This window comes from Marmota flaviventris, chromosome 1, assembly GCF_047511675.1.
Source record: "Marmota flaviventris isolate mMarFla1 chromosome 1, mMarFla1.hap1, whole genome shotgun sequence".
NCBI classification, from domain to species: domain Eukaryota; kingdom Metazoa; phylum Chordata; class Mammalia; order Rodentia; family Sciuridae; genus Marmota; species Marmota flaviventris.
Window position 1 is genome coordinate 201,717,512 of NC_092498.1, and position 21,380 is coordinate 201,738,891.

The window sequence follows — 21,380 nt, forward strand, 5'->3', positions numbered from 1 at the left end:
TCTCTTAGAAGACTTCTTGTTATTTACATGATAATTCCCTCTTCACATTTTTTTTTTCCTATTTTTACTCCTTGTGGATTCCTGTCAATAAAATGTTGGACCTTTTGGATTGATCCTCACTGCTTCTTTGTTTCCACATCCTTGTCTTGTGCCACTTTCTGGGGGCATATCTTGAGTATTTTTCAGCATTTAAGATTTTTTTTTTTTTAGTTGTAGTTGGACACAATGCCTTTATTGTATTTATTTTTATGTGGTGCTGGGATTGAACCCAGTGCCTCGTACGTGCTAGACGAGTGCTCTACTGCTGAGCCACAACCCCAGCCCCAGCATTTAAGATTTTTTTAAAAATGTTTATGTCAATAAGTTAAATTCCTAAGAGCCTTTTCTCTTTCTTTCCTTTGTTTTTTGGTAACATACTGATCTCATTCTAGAGAACCTTTCAAATTTCTCTTAAGTTTTTTTTGTTTTCTTTGGCAGCATTAGGGATTAAACCCATGTCTTGGTCATGCCAGGCAAGTGCCCTACCACTAAGATATACCCCCTAGTCCCCCTTTGAGTATTCTAATTAGAAGGGTTTTTTTAAAAGTCTTTTCTGTCACTTGTACCCACTTTATGTATCTTCCCCTGAGTCCTTTTTTTGTTTAGTTTACTCTCATTGGGGATTTTCATTATGTATGTTCTGAAACTTACTGATATACCCATATTCTTTCACGTGCACATGTCAGAAGTTCAATTGAAGAGTTGGGGCTGGGGCTCAGTGGTAGAGTGCCTGCCTTGCACCTGTGAGGCATGATCTTAAGCATGATATAAAGATATTGTGTCTATCTATAACCAAAAAAAAAAAAAAAAGTTGAAAGCTAGGCATGGTGACACACATCTGTAATCAGCTACCCAGAAGGCTGAGACAAGAAAATTGCTTGAGTCCAGAAATTCAAAGCCAGCCTGTGCAAGACCCCATCTAAACATTAAAAAAAAAAAAAAAAAAAAGGCCAATTGAGACCTCTGTAGTAGGATTTACCCACTAAATAAAGGCTTTCTTTTAGAGTGACTGATAAAGAGCAAACTATTTCCCTGGAGACCTCTAAATACCAGAATGCAGAATCTTTTGCTTGGAGTACTTACATTTCCTTGGCAAAAAATCCTCTGATATTTTTTGTGTGCGATTCAAATGTTATTTACTAAGTGCTCCTCTTGAAATGGGAGAAAAGGGAGTTGTGTTATTATAACAAACTTCCAGGTAATCCCACTTCTTCCTTGTGGCCTTCCTTCTCTGGGGTTTGGCAGGCTTGATCTCCTATCTCCTTCATTTTATCACCCTCAGCAAGAATAATGATAACAAGAAGATGGTCACAGTAACAGTAAAAGAATAATACAAGTTATAAAAATTCTACAGAGCTGTTTTCTAAAATGTACATGCATAGAAAAGACTGAAAGGATAGATTGGTTAGATGGTTAGATTTTTTTCCTGCATGGTCTTTCCTATAGTGAGCCTGAATGACTTTCATTATTGGGAAGGAAAAGGTTTAATAAAAGGTAAAGAACATGGCTTCTTCAGAGTGGTGAGATTTTCTTGAGCATGGGCTGGAGTGTGAAGAACAACAGAATAATAAAGAGTCTGGATTCATAAGGTCCCCAATTACCAAGTACCTAATGCCTGGGGAAGCTTAGCAAGGAATATGTTTGTGACATTCTGGCTTGGGCATGGAGACTGGTCTGGGAAAGGGGAAGGGATTCCTCTAAATTGTATTGGCAGGATTTTTTATTTCTCCCCGGGCCCTCACATTTCAAGAAAAACCATAGAATTCTGACCTAGCTACTTTTGTCCTAGGAGACAAAAGGGAAAGGGACAGATTGATGTTTTAAAGATAGAATGAGCAGAACTTAGGAGGCATAGAAGATCCAGCATCCAATTTCCAAATTAGAATCTGGGTGCAGACCTAGTACATAACAAAAATGGGGCCATGCCCAGGTCTGAGAAGCCATGGTTGGTCTCTCTGGAGCTGCCCTGTGTATACAGAGAAGGACTAGGAGTAAAGGAAGAGGTAACCCAAGTCCTGGCAGCCACCTGGCTACCCCAACCCACCTCAAATGTCCTGTCTTCTTGATTGCCTTTGATCTCATTGGTATTTTCCCTCCAGGAACTTGGGCACCCTTGAGGTAAGTCAGCCTGCTGAGCCAAAAGAAGTTTGTAAGCATCAATTAGGTGAGGGAGGTTCCTGTGTGCCAGACACCATTCTCAATGTTAAATGTGCTTTATTTCATCTAATCCTCACCTGAGGAGGGAAGTTGTCTTACCATCCTCATTTCAGAGCCATTAGTCAGAGTCAGAATTAGAACGACTCTGACACCGAAGCCTGTGCCCCTTTCCCACACTGACTTAGAAGTTCGCCAAGGTCTCCAGTCCTCAACTAGTAGTCCTCTGTCATAAGTACAGCTGGGCATGGTGGCACTCACCTGTAATCCCAGCAACTCCAGTGACTGAGGCAGGAGGATCACAAGTTCAAGGTCAGTGTCCTAGTGAAACCCTGACTTAAAAGTGAAAAGTGGAGTGTAGAGTTGTAGCTCAGTGGTAGAGCGCTCACCTAGCATGCATGAGGCACTGGGTTCAATCCTCAGCACCCATAAAAATAAAGATATTGTGTCTACCTAAAACTAAAAATAAATATTTTAAAAAAATGAAAAGTTCTGGGGACATAACTTGGTGGTAAAGTGTTCTGGCTTCAATCCCCAGCACCAAAAAAATTAAAACAAGTGAAAGTGTAATGTTTGCCTATGGTAAAAAGATCAATGGTACAAAAGAATAAAAGAAAAGTAAGATTCCTTCCCAGTCCAGACAATTGGTCTCCTATCCCAGAGATAACCATTGTTAAATTTCTTGAGCATCCCTCCAGAGATTGGCCATGACCATGTGTTTACTGTGTTTAGTATTCCCTTCTTTAAAGATCGCAAACGGGAGCTTAGGTTGCATAATGTCTATAATTTGCTTTTTACATTTAACATGTCTTGGAGATGGTTTGTTATTGGCCTATATAATCTACCTCATTCTTATTTTCATTGTTATGTGATCTCCAATTATGGTTTGGATATCCCATTATTCATATAGAGTGCTCTGTTGTTGGTAGGTTCTTTTCTGACTTTTGCTCTTACAAACAATACTGTGCTGAATATCCCTGCATACTGTCATTGGTATGTGTGGGATTTATCTGCAGGATAAATTGATAGAAGGGCAGGTGCATTTGGTATTTCAATAGAAATTGGGAATGCAGTTCCTAATTAAGTATATGAAAATCCCCAGTTTCTGAGTCCTCTATGAGAGAATTGTCTTATCTCATAAATGAAAGATGCTCTTGTGTTTTAATTTGCATTTAGTTACAAGTGAAGTTAGTTATCATATCCCATGTTTGAAACCCATATGTGTATTTCTTTTTCTATGAATTGCTTACTTCTGCTCTTTAGCAGTTTTTCTTGTTGTTTGTCCTTTTAAAGACTGCTTTGTACAAGTTCTCTATATAGTAAAGAAATTACTCTTACCTGGTGTATGTGTCACTGATATTTTTCTCTGGTTTATTGGGCAGATGGTGTAGCTCAATGTTAGGGGACTTGCCTCACACATCAAAGCCCTGGGTTGCATCCCAGCACTGCACACAAAAAAGGTTTAATGTCAAATCAAAGAGTTACCTTCTCAGAGTGATACATTCCACCGTGACTTTGTCTGATCCTTCAATAAGTCCACCAGGAAATCAGTGGAGTAAGAACTAGGGTATTCTCAGCCTCCTCCCACCTCTCAGGGATGCAGCAGGAGAAAGAGTAGGACCACAAAGATGAAGCTGGCTCCCTAGAGCTGCCAGCCAGAAGCTTACAGTTGCCCTCCCACACGGGCTCATGGAGCCATGGATACACTTGCAGGCCATGTGCAGCACAGGTGAGCCTGAGGTGCGGAGGGGAGGGAAGGGGAGGGAGGAGGCTGCACCTTGCAGAGGTTGGGGATAGAGTGGGGAGGAGTGTTGGGGATGGGGCCATGTAGGGGAAGAATAGAGACTTGGGATAAGATGTAACAGCTTGGAGGAGTGGCTAGGTGATGGGAAGAGGAAGAAGGGAAAAGGGCAGCTTCCTCTGGGACCTGGGTCCTGTCCAGCTGCTTTCTCTGGCCTTGGGTCAGCAGGGCATGAACCAGGCCATCCTGCTGAGGGCAAGATTGTTCTTTCAAACCTCGTGGTAGGAACTAGGGCAGTGTGGGATAGCCCTGCTCCTTACCTCCAATCAGGAAAAATCCCTAACCTGTCTGACTGGGATGCAATAAGGGCTGCAAACTTTCACAGCCCTTATAAGGCTCCCTGTTGCACTGGCCTGCCATTTGCCTGCTGGAGTCAGGGTAAGCATGGGTAAAAGAAACCCAAGCCTTACCTGACGGGGAGAACATTTTTTACTTCCAAAGTGTAATGTGAGTGCAGTTCCTGCCAATTGCCTTACATTTGGGCCTCCATGTCCTTGAGAGGGCTACTGAGCTGCTGCTCCTTCTAGAGCCTAAGCAGAGGCCTTGGCTGATGAGGGGATAAGAAAGAGGTCATGGAGGGGAAGGTGAAGGCATAGTTCGGGTCCCAAGGGGTAGGATCTGTTTTAGAGTATGGTCTAAAGGGTCATGGTGCTGAGGAAGGAGACAAATGAATCTGTGACCTCTTGGTCCAGGGCCATGAGAGGATGTCTCAGGAAATGTAATTCTAGGAGAAGGTGGACCCCTCTTGATAACACTGCCATGACCTTTCTAAAGAGCAGGTTGGATGTTGTGTGGCTTCTCCACTTGGCCCAGCCCTGCCCTGCACCAGCCTTCCAGAGCTGAGAGGGGCTGTAGTGCTTACTGAGCCTCCCCTGACAGGCCTGAAACTGGAGGCTGTTATGGCTTGAAATGGCACAGTTCCCACAGCCTTCTATAAAGGAAAGCAGTAGTTTCTCTGGCCTTATAGGTTATCCCTGGAGTTTCTGGCAGAAATGCTATTGGGCCATGTCTCAGCAGGAAAGCAAATTAATAATTAAAGCGATTTTATTTATTTATTTTAAGAAAGGGTTTTAGGTTGCCCAGGCTGGTCTCAGATTCCTGGGTTCAAGCATTCTTACTTCAGCTTCCCAGCAAGCTGGGACTACGGGTACATGCTACCACACCAAGCTATAGCTGTTTATGTCACATGGCAGTTACAGGGCACACTTACTCTATGTGACTGTTTTATATATTTTACTCACTTAACCCACACAATGCCCCTAAGGAAGATTTTCAGTTTTACAGACAGGGTCAATAAGGCAGAGGTTAGGAAGATGGCCCACAGGTGGGCATTAAATGGTGGAAAAGGGGTTGGAACACAGGCAAAATGAGGGACTGCAGAGTCTGGCCTCTGGGTATCACAGTCCACAACACGGATGGACTTGGCAGTACTTTCAAGAGGGTTACTGAGGAGGGGGTCAGCCCTCAGTGGGTAAGTATCAGGTGGGGCAACAGTAAAAACCTTTGGGTGTCCCTGGTTTGGAGAGAGTCCTGGAACAATGTAGCTTAAATAGCCAACATTTGTCAGAAGGTCTTTCATCCAGGCCAGAGCATCTTGTCCCCTAACCAAATGATATAAATAACTGGTCCTCCTGGCTGGTGTAGTAGGAAATAGTGCATCAACGTTCATGGCTTGGAGACCTTCATCATGAACATGAGCTACCTGTGCTCTACAGTTCCAGGCTCACCAGGCAATTTGTTTTCTCATGTAGTGGTATCAGTTTAAGATTAAGTTAGTTTGAGAATAAGAAATAACCATGGCACATGAAGGTGGAAATTTATGTCTCTTCATTCTGAAAAATGTAAAGGCAACCCAGGGTTGGCACAGTAGCTCTGCTCCACAGATTCCTCAAGGAAACAGGCTTATTCAAGCTCACCACCCTGCCAAACCTTAGATATGACACTTCACATCATTTTAGATGGTGCTGGGGACTGAATTGTGTCTCTTCCCTCAATTCATGAGTTGAAGCCCAAACCCCCAGTGTGAGGTTACTTGGAGACAAGTCCTTTGGAATGAAATTTAGGTTAGTTGAGGTTATCAGGGCAGGGGGCTGATGATGGAAATAGTGTTCTCATGAGAAGAGATACCAGAGAGCTTGTATTTCCTCCTTTCTTTTCTGCTTCTCTTTCCCTGCCAGACACAGGTGGCCATTTACAACCCAGGAAACAAAATCGGCCAGCACCTTAATCTTGGACTTTCCAGCATCCAGAATTATGAGAAAAGACATTTCCAATATCCTAAGTGTTGGGTTAAACACTAATCAGTGTCTGGAAAGCTTGCAACGAGTTAAGTCTCTAAAAGAATGTGGTAACAAGGGAAGTCGGGAGGGGGCCACTTCCCTTACTTCCAATCATTAGGAAAGAGAGTGACCTAGGAATGAACTCATAAAACGTCTGAAGGAAGTCTACCCTCAAGATGGGCATGCCACCTATCATATATGTATTCCCTCAGCTTGTAGGCACAGAATGGCCCTCCATGGCATTGTGGCCTGCCACCACCGAGGAGTGAGTAATAAAATGTCTAAAACCTCTCCATTGAGTGCTCCATGTCCTTTCTTTGGGATTGGAAAACACTTTGGGGCCTTTGCAGTCCTGGGGTTGAGCAGTAAGCATCCCAGTCTATTTTTTTGTGACATCCCAGGTTAACTAAGAAAGTGGGCTAGATTTCTGAGTTCCTGAAGATCACCAAAATTACCAATTTGTCACCAGACAGGGCTCTGAGATTCCTCCAAAGAGAAGGGGATCTCAACTGGGCCCCAGGCAGGTTTGTTTTGTTTTGAACCCAGGGCCTTGTACTTGGTAGGCAAGCACTCTATCAATGATGAGTTATGTCCTCAGCCCCCAGGCAGTTCTTTTTTTTTCTTTCTTTTTTTGGCACCAGGGATTGAACTGAGGCACTCAACCATTGAGCCACATTCCCAGCCCTTGTTATATTTTTTATTTTGAATGGTTTTGCTGAGTTGCTTAGGGCCTTGATAAGTTGCTGAGATCCTCCTGCCTCAGCCTCCTGAGCTTCTCGAATTATAGATATGAGGTACTGTGTCTGGCCCAAGGAAAGTTCTCCATGTTTGCCACAGAAAATAATTTCAGGAGTTGTCAGTAATCAAGGAACAAACAAAGATTTTAAGGACAGCAAAAGGGTACAAACTCAAAAATAGACTGTGGGTGTCCTCAAGAGGGAGAGATGCATGATGGTCTCAAAATCCTTGTTTGTATGTACTTTTTCAGTGTATACACTTTTTCACATGGTGACAGTGTTCTGGTTCTTACAGCCAATAATAACTTTGCTGCAAGAGACAATTGCTTTTGGAATGTTATTTCAGAATGCTGAACATCGTTGCCAGAAGTCTCCTTTCTCAGCTATGCTTGGTAGTGCATGCCTGTAATCTCAAAGGCTTTGGAGGCCTATATAGGTGGATCACAGGTTTAAAGCCAGCCTCAGCAACGGTGAGGCACTAAGCAACTCAGTGAGACCCTATCTTTAAATAAGTACAAAATAGGGCTGGGGATGTGGGTCAGTGATTGAGTGCCCCTGAGTTCAATGCCTGCTACCCCCCAAAAAAAAGAAAAAGAAAAAAAGGAAGAAATCTCCTTATCTCCTTTCCCTTTCCTAAGTACAAAATGCAATATATGTTATGTCCTGGAAAGATTTTAAAAATGGCTACACATTCTTCACACCTCTGTGTACTAATGTTCACAGACTTGTAGTTCTTCACAATAAGTAGTTGGATTTGGATACAAGGTGTCCTCCAAAAGCTTCTGTGTTAATGCAGAATTGTCCCAAGGACCATCCTTGTTTGAATGAACTCACTGGATGATAACTGTAGGCAGGTGGTATGTAGCTGAAGGAAGTGGATCACTGGGGACATGCACCCGGAATGATGCATCTTTCCTGCACCCCTTCCTGTCTCTTTGCTTCCTGGCCACCATGAGGTGAACAGCACTTCTCCCCCATGTCCTTCCACCCTGCTCTTCTGCCTCACCTTGGGCCTAGAGTAATGGACTCAACTGACTAAGGAATAAATCTCTGAAACTATGAGCCAAAATAAAACTCCTCTAAGTTGCTTTTGGCCCAGTTGGTTTTTTGGTCAGAGTAACAAAAAGCTAGCATAATACCAGACTCTCCTCTCTATCCCCTGAACATAGGCTCAGCATGTGAACTGTTTTGTCCAGGGAAAACTGTTGCAAGTAGAGGCTGACAAAGTGCCAGTGGGGCTTGCTCTCTTCTGCCACTCTAGGAACTCTTGAGGCTACCTACCATATTACAAAGCCCAGAATGGAGCACTGACAAGCGTTCCCAACTGATGAACCCCCCCAACCAACCAGATTGTCAGTGACAAGACATGTAATCCAGGCCATTTCATCCTAAACAACCCATCCTAAAACACTCCAGACTAGAAAAACCCACCCCTTAGTTGACTCACTGAATTAGTAGAAGCAAAAGTGTTCATTGTTTAGTCCACTAAATCTTGGGGCGTTTTATCAAAATGCAAAATCTAATTGTCATTTGCCCATTCTTGAGACAGTCATAGGCAAGAGGAATTCTACTGTTCTTACATAAATCAAGAGACCAACGAAGTTGAGATTTCTATGGTGTTCATGGCTGAATGGAAGAGATGCAAATACCTAAACCAAATGAGGTTTCAACAGGAAGTAAAAGGGGAGGAAGTGTATGCTCAGTTTGGTAACAACATCTAAATATGCTGTATATAAAGCTGTATGTTGCTTCTTTATATAAGAAGGAAAACTAAATTACCATTAGAAATCCCTCTCATAGGAAGTACAATACATTTTATACTATAAAGAATATGAAAATTTTTATATTTTTAAATTCATCCTTTCAGAGCACATGCCTTGTGACCAATCTCCTTCAGTTACACCCCACCTGCCTACAGTTATCACCCACTAATTCCATACAAACTAGACTGGACTGTGAATACCAGTGAAGGCAACAGCCAAGGTGGTCATGTCAAGATTAGCATTGGGTTTTAAAGAAGCAATATGAGTTAGATGGCTGAGGTGGAGGAGATTAGATAGAAGAGAGGGAGAATATTCCAGAAGGCAACCCCTGGAAAAAACAATTGAGGATCAGGAACAGGATAGGGATTTCAGGGTGCCAAGGGGAATTCAATGTTAGAGCCGAATACATGTATAAGAGATGTTGATCTGAGGTCTTTTTTTTGTAGTCCCAATTTCGGAGTTTGTCCTTTATTCTAACATACCAGGAGCATTCGCAGTTCTTAATTGGTGTGTGTGTGTGTGTGTGTGTGTGTGTGTGTGTGTGTGTGTATGTACTGTGATGCTGGTGATTGAACCTAGCGCCTTGTGCATGCTAGGCCAGCCCTCTGGAGGCGCTATTTTAAGCAGATAAAATAATATGCTCCTTAAAATAGCTCAATGCTGAGAGTGCCCCTTCCAACTTCTATCCAGGAACCTTTTCATCCTTCCCACCGCCCTTTGATTTAAAAATATATATATATATTTATTTATTTACTTGGTGGTGCTGAGGATCAAACCCAGGACCTCTGCATGCAAAGCAAGCACTTTACCACTGAGCTACATCCCCAGCCCCCTAACACCGCCCTTTATAATTTTTTTGCAGTATATGTTCCAGCCGGACTTAATCTTTAGGGAGACATCAGGAACGTGGCTGGGCTTGAAGGGAAACAAGCTGAGCTTGCAGGCTAGGCTCTGAGAGCGCGCCTTCTCCAGGATACCATAGAGATGATCCTCCCAATTCCTAGAAAGGCAGTCGAAGATGTGCAAGAACTCGCTAACGCACTACCGACCGCGCCACCATTTTTCTGGTCCGAGACTGGAACCCAGTTTCCCGGGTCTGCACAAGCCCCTGAGACCGTAGACACCGCCCAGCGGGAGCCCCGGGATCTCACGGTGAGCGGCACGGGTCCGGAGAGGGGAACGGAGAGGTCTCGGCGCGCAGTGGCTGGGGGCGGCCGGCCGGAGCTTCCTCCCGGGATTGCTGTCTGCGCGTGCAGCCTGGAACCCGGGGCACCCCGGGCTTCTTGGCCGGGTCCAGCCTACAGTCTGACCACTAGCACCACAAAGCCCAGAGCCCAGCTAAGTGTCCAATACAGATGATAAACCTAAGAAGATGACAGTGATTGTATGAATAAATGATGAATGAATGGGATGTGAATGATGGAGAGCTCATAACCATGTCGGAAAACGAAGGCCTGGGGCTCAGAATTCTCGGTCCCAATACCAGTCTCTAACCCCAGCCTATTCTACAACCAAGAATCTTGTTTAGGGACCGTCTTCGTAGTGTAAACCGCACTTAAGTGGGAAGTGTCAGGACCTAAGTTCTAATCCTGGAGAGTACAGAGGCTGCCTCGTGATCTCTAACGTTGCACTGTCAAGTAGTCAGTCGGTGCTCTGTTTTCTTCACCAGGCTCAGAGTTGACAGGGAGTTATGTGACAGCTTGTGTGCAACGTTTGTTTTCCAACAAAATGTTACAATCCATTATCACCAAACATTCATGGAATTCAGGAACAAGGAATAATCAATCAGATTACTCCGTAAGTGGAATTGTAGCTTCCCCAAAGGAAAAATGCTTCTAATCTAGTGCCGGAAGATATGTATATGAGTGGGTTTGAGTGATATTTTATTTTTTGGTTCTTTTTAAAATTGAAGCATTATAATTACACTTGGATAATATTTTTAAACCACATTTATTTAGCACTGTATAAAAGCCAGTTCTAATTTATTTGATCTTCGCAACTGCATATTATCTGTAATTTTTTAAGCAAAGAAAACAGAAACAGAGACAATAGGTTATTTGCCCAAGAACATATTGCTACTAAGTGACCCAAGGTTGTAGAAAAGGTACATGCAAATTGCTGCTACAGCTGTGTGTTATTTAGTGCCAACAGGCAAACTAAGGAGGGTTTCAGAGACTAGTACATTTCACTATAGTCTTACTGAAGAAATTGCAGTTTTAAATTCTTGAAAAACTGCACCTGGGGGCTGGGGTTGTGTCTCAGCGGTAGAGCGCTCGCCTTGCATGTGCGAAGCCCTGGGTTCGATCCTCAGCACCACATAAAAATAAATAAATAAGTGTATTAAAAAAAAACCCTGCACCTGACTTAGACCACTTTAGGTAATTATTGAAGGGTAAGGAAGTAGCAGTGAAGAAGTAGTTTAAGAGATGAGAAGGAAGCCAGCTCCCTATTAGATTAGCAAGATGATGTATTAAAGATCCTTTCTCATGATGGGAGTGGTGGCGCATGCCTGTAACCCCAGCAGCTCCAAGGTTGAGGCAGGAGGACCACGAGTTCAAACCAGCCTCAGCAAAAGCGAGATGCTAAGCAACTCAGTGAGACCCTGTCTCTAAATAAAATACAAAATAGGGCTGGGGATGTGGCTTAGTCAATGAATGCCCCTGAGTTCATTCCCTGCTACCCCTCCCCAAAAGATCCTTTTTCCTTTTGCCCTTTATTATAATATCCGTCTTCCCCTAGATCTGCAGATAGATCATTTTAGCATCTTAAAATCACTAACAATCTGGGGGTGAGGTTGTGGCTCAGCGGTAGAGCACTCGCCTAGCACATGCAAGGCATTGGATTCAATCTTCAGCACCCCATAAAAATAAATAAAATAAAGGTATTGTGTCCAACTATAACTAAAAAATAAAAATATTTTAAAAATTTCACTAACAATCCGATTACTCCACAATAGACACTTAGGGAAGCATATGTACTTTCCTTTATAGGTAGTATATAAGACTGTGGGTCAGCCAACCGAGGGACATGGGCCAAATTTGGCCTACATATTTTTTGGTAAAATTTTATTGAAATACCGCCAAGCTCATTTATTTACATATAGTCTATTGCTGTCTTAAAATTACAAAGGCAACTTTTTAAAAAAATAATGTTCTTCTCACTCTTTTTTTTAAAGAGAGAGAGAATATATATATATATATATATATATATATTTATTTATTTTAGTTTTTGGCGGACACAACATCTTTGTATGTGGTGCTGAGGATCGAACCTGGGCCGCACCCATGCCAAGTGAGTGCGCTACCTCTTGAGCCACATCCCCAGCTCGAACAAAGGCAACTTTGAAATTGCAACAGAAAGAGAGTTTAGTTGATGAAGCCTAATATGCTTTCTGGCCCTTTACAGAAAAAGTTCCCTGCCCCCTCAATTAGACAATATAGTAACAGCTCAGATGATCCATGGTTAGAGAAGAGGGGTCATCACCAAGTCATCTTTCCTTCTATATAGGTTTTTTGATCAAAATAACATCCAACACATCTTGTGTGCATACCATGTCACAGATATTTCTATGAATTCTTTACAAGAACTAATTCATTTAGTCCATGATTCAGAGAATTTTGGAGTTGGAATGTCTTAATGGAAATTATCCAATTATCTTTTCATTTAAGAAGCCTGTCTGTCAGGTAGACCCACTCATATGGCAGGATAAAGTTCTGACTCCCTGTCCAGTCCACTTCCATCTCATTCTGAATGGAAGACCACTACCATATCCATTGAATCTGATTTTTTTTAATTTTGTTTCAGGGTTTTTCTTTTTTTTTTTTTCCTTTGGTGCTGAAACCCATGTTTTAAAAATAACTTTTCTGGGGCTGGGGCAGTGGCTCAGTGGTAGAGAGCTTGACTAGCATGTGTGAGGCACTGGGTTTGATTTTTAGCACTACATATAAATAAGTGAATAAAATAAAGGTCCAACAACAACTAAAAAATTTTAAAAAATAACTTTTCTGACTAATATAAAAGTAACAAATTTATGTTTACTAAAGCAAAAATTGAGTATATACAAGAGTATAAAGTTACAAAGTAAAGTGACTTGTTTACTGATCTGGAGATAACTATATTAATTTTGGTGAATTTTCTTTTCTATTTTAAATGTGTGTATTCTGCTAAGTTGGTGTATTAATAACTTCTTGGGCTGGGGATGTGGCTCAAGCGGTAGCGCACTCGCCTGGCATGCGTGCGGCCCAGGTTCGATCCTCAGCACCACATACAAAGATGTTGTGTCTGCCGAAAACTAAAAAATAAATATTAAAAAAAATAATTTGTTTACTCAGAGCTTACTTAGTATATGCATATATATTTTTTTTGGATTGGTGTCTTATATCCATTTGCTTCAACATAAAAGTATTTTCTCATGAATATTCTTTAAAACTATGATCTTTACAGTTTAGTAACTTATATATATATTCTATCAATGTATTTTGCCTGTTTTTTAAAATTATAGTAACAATGTGATCTATGCACAAAAATCTTGGGAACCATCTGATTGTATTTTTTTTGCTTTTTTTTTTCATCTGATTATAGATGTTATTTATTTCTATGGGAAAATGTTCAAATATTACAAAAAGATCAGCTCTAAAGCAAAAGTGTATTGCAATTTTATACCTCAAGGATGATCACAGATAGCAATTTGATATCAATTCTCATATTTAAGTTAGAATTTTTTTTAAAAGAGTAAAGTAAAATATAGACAGTAGAGGAATTTAGGGAAAATTATTTATAATTCAGTATCACTACAGTAATTATTTTTCCTTCTTGATCTTATTCACATTCACCAAACAAACATATTTCATATGTTTGCTTCATATATGTTTGTTAAAAAGATCAGTGTGAATAAGATCAAGAAGAAATTTTAATATTCTGCATTTTAATTTATATATTTGCATAAGTAGTTTTCCAAATTGTCCATATTTTCGTTTTAATTACTGCTATGTTTCTATAATTTCCACTAAGTGGAAGTACCATAATTTGCTAAGCTTCAATGTCTACCAACAGAAAAATTATCTCCAACAACATTGCAGGGGATATTTTTTTACATGAAACAAAATTCCAGTTTTTGTTTCCCTCTGAGAACTTCTCTATGAGAAAGTTCTAGTAATAGAATTACTAGGTGAGAGAATGCAGGCATTTTGTGCTTTACTTTCATGATTTCAATTACTCTATGTCAAAAACTCTAGGGGGCTGGGGGTGTTCAGTGTTGAAGTATATGCCTAGTGTGTGTAAGGCCCTGAGTTTGATCCCCAGCACCACCAAACAAAACAAAGAACACTCTCAGTGTTAAGTGTTTAGCTCATACCTCTCTCCTCTATTCCAGATATGTTTTACTTTTCCTTCAGAAATTTCAAAACTAAATGTATCTTTTTCTTCCCCAGTTCAGTGTTCCCACTTCACTGTATGTCACTATCATCATTGAAGCCATAAACTTGCCAATTATTCTTGACTTATCTTTCTCACCTCCTTCCCACAATACTCATCCAGTCCTGATGATTCTGTCTTATAGTTTGTCCAGTGCCCTTTCTGCATATTCAAACAGCCTCACAGAGACTCGCAGCCATGCACTCCCACCCTCTACCCTTTGCATGCACTCTTTCCATGCTGTGGGCAGAGGAATGTTTTTATACAATAGTAGATTGAATCATATATTTTATCAAATCTTTTGTGACTTTCTGTTCACTTTAGGGTTAAATCCTTAAATGGTTTGCAGGATTCTGTTTGATCTGGGCTTTCCTTGCCCTAAGGCTTTCTATCTGATTTCTAGTGCATAACAGTTTAGCTGTACTGAGTATTTTTCATTCTTTCAAAGTTTTGTGCTTGATTCCTTAGGAATCTTATGTTTAGTTTCAGATATAGTTTATTTACTATATTAGTAAATATAGTATACTCCTGTCTAGTTCCTATTTGTCTCCTTAACAGAGGCTTGGTTTCCTATATTCCTATATTTTCTATATTCCATAGTACCCTATACTTTCACTTTTGTTAATTCCCTTTTTTGAAATTATTGATTTAATTTTCTTTGTTTAGATATGATAACAAGTTCAAGACTGGCAAGGGCATTATTTGACTATTCCCCCAAACCCCTCAGTGTCTAGCACTGATTACTCTCAAATTCTACTCTGCTGTTTGAGTTTCTTTAGGATTGTGTGATACCTCTTTAGGATTGTGTGCCCTGTTATGTTCCTCCTCTGAAAGAGACCCAGGAAAGCCTACACATGATCTTCTTAAGAACATTCAAAACTCGGGCTAGGGATGTGGCTCAAGTGGTTGTGCACTCGCTTGGCATGCGTGCGGCCCGGGTTCTATCCTCAGCACCACATACAAAACAAAGATGTTGTGTCTGCCAATAACTAAAAAAAAAAAAAAAAAATATTAAAATTCTCTCTCTCCCTCTCCCTCTCTCTCTCTCTTTAAAAAAAAAAACATTCAAAACTCAAAACAGGAATTTCACAATTAAAGTTTTTTTTTTTTCTTTTAAAGAGCAACTTATGTGCTCATATTGAGGGGGCTGGGGATGTGGCTCAAGTGGTAAGGCTGTCGCCTGGCATGCGCGGGGCACTGGTTTTCGATCCACAGCACCACATAAAAATAAAATAAAGATCGTTATGTGCTCATATTGAGCTGCCTGCTTGAATAAAAAATTGTTTCATTGATATAACATCTAGAAGAAAGGACAATCAGTATATTTTTAGTTTGCATTAGAGTTCCCTAGGCATGATCCAGGTTAATTGACATATGGTGGAAATTAATGAAACAGATCTAATGCATTAGGCTTTGCATGAAGCCATTTTCCTGTGCAGCTTATGATTATATTAACTGACTTTTAGTAAAGATTATTGTATAATGAACAGAGAGCACTAAGTGACATGAATATTCATATCTGTCTAATCTTTGTCTTTATAATTTAAGGTAAAAAATAACATTTGGATTTATTCATCAAGTGCTTGAGCATTGGACAGTCTGTCTGAGTCTACCACTTCCTGAACAGCTGAAAAATGGTGTTTGTGAACCTAGATGGCTGCATGCCAACCCCAATTTTTCTGAAATAGTCACACTACTATCCTGAGAGGTATTGTGTGTGTTATTAGTTTCCCCAAACAACAATTGTTATTCATTTTTCTGTTTGCTGGGAAAATGATATCTGCCAACTGAACCATTTTCCCCCCATGAGCAGGGTTGGTGGTTTTCCAAGCCTGAAGTCTTTTCTAATCAAAGCAAGGAGAAGATTTGTGGTTGTTGAATATGCAAGGAGCTGAAGAGAAAGCTACTGAAAGAGACACTTGTTCAGGTGAGTGAGTATAGGACAATGTATGAGACATAGCCACCCAGTAGGAAGGGTTTGAAAATTTTAGAAGAGAAACAGATTAATGCTCAGGAGATAAAATTACTCTCTCTCACAGGAATGTTGGGAACAGGTATGGATGAGCATCTCCAGGGCCACCTTTTTCCTGGTACTCAATAAATCTTTATCATTTCCAGCATTTGCCTTTTAAAATTCTCCCATTATCCACTTTTTGAATAAAACCCATCTACATTACCCATTTTGGTTTAATCTCAGCCTCTGCAGTGTCTGTTATTTTCCATTTTTACTCTTGCCTGTGATTGACTCACTCCACAGGTGCCTTGCTGCCCATTCCATGAGGTTCCTCATCAGTGGTGATCACATTACCCTAATGTCGATCTCTACCAACTCTGACTTATTTGCCATGCTTGCTTTTATTATTCTATACTCATAGGCCATTACTGAGACCTGTGAAAGTTGGGGTCCCACAGTTTCAGCGACCAGCTCTGTCAGACACAAGAGATATTTACTGTGGTGATTTCTTTTAGGTTGGAAGAACAAACCTGTTGCAAAGCAGGGTGTTGTTCAAATTGATCCACCAGGGAGAATAGCAAAGAGATTCCAAGAGGATGAACAGCAGGGTTCTATGTTGGAAGAAAAATATGCCAGTGAGGACATAAAGGAAAATTCTTGGGAAGAGGCTCCTGGGCCAGGAGGTTTTGGGGGAATAAACTTTATCCACGGAGAAGCATCCCCTGAAATGTTTAGTCAAGAATATAATTTTGAGAAAAGCTTGCTTTTGACCTCAAGCCTTGTTACACATCTCAGGGTTTCTACAGAAGACAGTCTGCAGCAGTGGGAAACATGTAATATACATACAAGTGAGATTTCAGACCATAGTAAGTGTTCAACTCTCTCCACACAGAAAAAATCTTGGCTATGTCAGGAATGTGGAAAAAACTTCACTCAGAGCTCATCCCTTACCCAACATCAGAGAACTCATACTGGAGAGAGACCCTATGCATGCAAAGAGTGTGGGAAAGCTTTTAGTCGTAGCTCATTCCTTGTTCAACATCAAAGAATTCACACTGGAGTGAAACCATATGGATGTGAGCAATGTGGGAAGGCCTTTCGATGTCGATCATTTCTTACTCAGCATCAGAGAATCCACACTGGAGAGAAACCTTACAAATGTAATCAATGTGGGAATTCTTTCCGCAATCATTCACATCTTACTGAACATCAGAGAATTCACACCGGAGAAAAACCCTATAAGTGTAATAGATGTGGAAAGGCATTCAGTCAGAATACACACCTTATACATCATCAGAGAATTCACACAGGTGAGAAACCTTATTTATGTAATGAATGTGGCTCTTCTTTTCGTAAACACTCAAATCTTATGCAACATCAGCGAATTCACACTGGGGAAAAGCCACATAAGTGTGATGAATGTGGGAAAACCTTTCAAACAAAGGCAAACCTCTCTCAGCACCAGAGAATTCATACTGGAGAAAAACCCTATAAATGTAAGGAGTGTGGTAAAACCTTTTGCCAGAGTCCATCTCTTATTAAACACCAGCGAATTCATACAGGAGAAAAACCCTATAAATGTAAGGAATGTGGCAAAGCTTTTACTCAGAGCACCCCTCTCACTAAGCATCAGAGAATTCATACAGGGGAAAGACCCTACAAATGCAGCGAATGTGGCAAAGCCTTCATCCAGAGCATTTGCCTTATTCGGCATCAGAGAAGTCACACTGGAGAAAAACCCTATAAATGTAAGGAATGTGGCAAGGGCTTTAATCAGAATACCTGCCTCACTCAGCATATGAGAATTCATACTGGGGAGAAGCCCTATAAATGTAAAGAATGTGGGAAGGCCTTTGCTCATAGCTCATCTCTTACGGAACATCATAGGACTCACACTGGTGAGAAGCTCTATAAATGTAGCGAATGTGAAAAAACCTTTCGCAAATATGCACACCTTAGTGAACACTACAGAATTCACACTGGTGAGAAGCCGTATGAATGCATCAAATGTGGAAAATTCTTCAGACATAGTTCAGTCCTTTTCAGACATCAGAAACTTCACAGTGGTGATTAATCCTGGCATTTAGCTTATGATGGTTTCTCTAGAAAGAGTACCTAAGAATCTGGCTGGGAGGAGAGGGGCACATAGGGAAGATGAGACTTGGCTGCTCTTCTCACGTGGAAGTGGGAACCTGGAGGATGCAGAACTTACTCCAGGTGGACATCTTGGAATACTGGGTAAAAAAGAAAAAACAGTTTTTCAGATAAAGCTGGCAGATTACCACTCCTCTCTCCATATGACTACACCAAAAGGGCAGACATTTGTTAAGTTAGCACTTGTGTTTCCTTTACCATACTCCACCCAGCCTTCTGACTTTGTCACCCAAGTACAGTGGCTGATGTGGAAGTGACAGCAATCTGATATCGTTCTGAGGTTTAACTTCCAGATGTTTGAGGCAGCTGTGACCATTCCATGATAGGGAGGCTCCCTGATCTGTAGAAGTAGTCCTGTGAGTGGGATACAGAAACAAGTGGGGGAAAAAAAAGAACCTATATTCATTCATTCAACCAAATAACAGGATGTGGCCAAAACTGGGCTGATCTGTACAGATGTTCTGTTGAAGATGACATTCATTGGGGTGAGAAAGATCTTTCTGATGCTTTTAAGCCTGTGGGTGACATGAAGCTAAGAAGAAAATAGAAGACAAAGAGAGTTTGCCATTTTATTGAAAGACAGGTCTGCTCAGGGGAAGGGAAAGGAAAATCCAACTTCTGTCACAGAAGAATACTAGTTTATGAGAGAAGTGGTCTGTTGTGGACTAATAGTGATAAGAGGCTTCAGAATAGAAAGCCTGAATGTGTCTGAGGAAGCCATATATATATAACCTTGCTTGTCCTAAGGAGTACATCTCTGTGTTAAAAGTTTGGCTAGGCCACTGGTTCACAGGAACTAGTGTAGAGGGACCCACTATGACTAACAAAAGGGACTTGGGTATTGGCCTTTAGGAGAAAGCTTTAGTGATGAAAGAAGACAGCCTTTTATGCTGGCTGGAGTTTCAGACTCCTGGGCTAGTCCTTAATAGAGTGTTGGAATTTGTCAATGAATTTGGAAAGAATTCTAAATCCCTGTAAATCAAAATAACAGTTTATTGCTGAAATTACAGTTTACCCATTATTTCCTCAGTCCCTTTCATGTACTTAACTGCCACCCAGAAATTGAGCTCCATAAGATTAAGGACTTTGAGCAGTATTTGAAATAATTTCCTAAGTTCTGAAGCTTATATAATTTTTAAAATATGAATATAAAAATCACCTAAAGTAAGTTGATTCTGGAATGCTTAGTTATTTGTAACTGCAGATATATCCAGAACTTCTGTCTTGCAAGCATCAGTGTAACCATTCATAACTGTTAATAGGAATGTGATACAAGTAACATATTTGCTTTTTCCTCTCTAGCTGTGAAGTTTATGTTCTGAAGACCTACAACAGATGAAATCATAATTGAGGAAATTAATACCTTGTTTACAAAAAAATAACCCTATGAAATATTTCTGAATATTTTATGCTCATGAAAATATATATTTTACTGAAAGTAAATATCAATGTGTTTATACTTCCTAAATGAAAAATAACAGTATAGAAGTAATGCTGGTACATAGTTTATTAAATATTTGGTAAATTATTACATTAATTATATATATTCTTATATTTTAAATTCTGGTGAAAAAGATTTTCTAAAATGGAATGGATATGACCTTGAATATTTAGTCTTTGGACAATTATAGTCTGCACATTTTTATTTCATGGGGAAATAGAAAAAGATTTCATCATCTTTCCACTGCCCTCAGCCCATATTCTCACATTTACACATAACTGCTCCTAATTTTATTTTCAGTTGTTGGCCCTTAAATGTGCCTTGTCTTTTCAGTGTGTCCCTAAACCTAAAAATTGCCATCCCCTTCAACCTTTTCTTTTATTCAGTTTTCATATTAGTCCAACTCCTGTTGACATTATGTCCTAAATCTAGAAGCCATCTCCCTTTAGTCTAGTTCTCCAGGTTATTTTTGAGACTATTTTCAGTTTTTCTAAATAGTCTTTCAATTTCTACCACCACAAAGCCATCTTTCATTTTTCTTCTAGATGATTTTTCTAATCCTAATTGTATGCCTTATTAATTTCTCTTAGAATAAAGTCCTAGCCCTCTAAAGAAACATCTGAGGCTGCTCATTCATCTCATGACTACGTCTCCATCCTCAGCTGCCATTTGTTGTCCAGTACATTCTGCTTGATGGTGCAGATTTCTTTAGTTCTGCAGCATTGCCACTGTAATCTGGTACATTCTTGCATATAATATTTCTGTTGCCTCCCTTTCTTGCTTTGGCTTTCCTGGAGAGTTTGTATGCATTATTCATCAATGTGCTCAAGTGACAGCATAAAACTGCCTCTAACCTCACAATTTTTATTCTGTATTCTATACTTTTTATCGTTTTGTCATCTTACATGATAATGGGTTGTTTACAAACCTTTCTTTTCCCACTGAACTGTACAGTCCACCAGGGCTCAGGCAATGTGATATTCATCTTTGTATCCACAGTATCTGGCACTTGAAAATTACTCAGTAAATACTTGTTGAGCTCAACCAAAATACTGAGTTAGACATTTCTCCAGCCAGTCTGCCCATTGTAACTTAAGTCCCTATATATCAGCAGAAAGGAGATAATGTGAGTGTATGTGTCTTTTAAGTGTTTGCCATGAGCAAGAATTCTGACCTCTCTCATATATATATATATAATATTATAATATAATATATATATAATTTGAATTTTGAATTATGTAGAGGACTCCATAATAAGAATAGTTTGCAGCCAAGGAAGTTTATTACAAATTAAATAAAGTTCTATCACAAGAAAAAAGAATGTATGTAGATGGAGAGACACGTACATCATCTGTAATATCCATGAACTAAAAAGGTAAACAGGAACTGAAGAGTAATGCTGGTCTGGTATGATAACACTTGTAATTGAGAAATCCCAGAGTAGAAGTGTTTCTGGAGCTCATGGCTTGTCTAGGTCTTTAGGATGATAGATAGATTTTCTTGCTTATTCTTAGTTCTTTAAAATTTAATGACTTCAGAAGGATGGGGCTACATCAAATCCTTTGAACAACAGAAGATAAAATATGCAATTGGCCTTTCCCAAAGCTACATAAGCAGTGTCATGTAAATGTAAAATTGCAGTGTCC

General features: G+C 40.2%; 1 protein-coding gene across 1 annotated transcript in view; it reads left to right on the forward strand.

The window, feature by feature from the left end:
- The window catches only part of Znf197 (zinc finger protein 197), a 118,815-nt gene that overhangs the window by 87,632 nt on the left and 9,803 nt on the right, over nucleotides 1-21,380 (forward strand). The window contains exon 8 of the mRNA XM_071600381.1: nucleotides 17,053-18,128. Coding sequence (XP_071456482.1) covers nucleotides 17,053-18,128 — 1,076 coding nt within the window. The remainder of the gene's footprint in view (nucleotides 1-17,052; nucleotides 18,129-21,380) is intronic.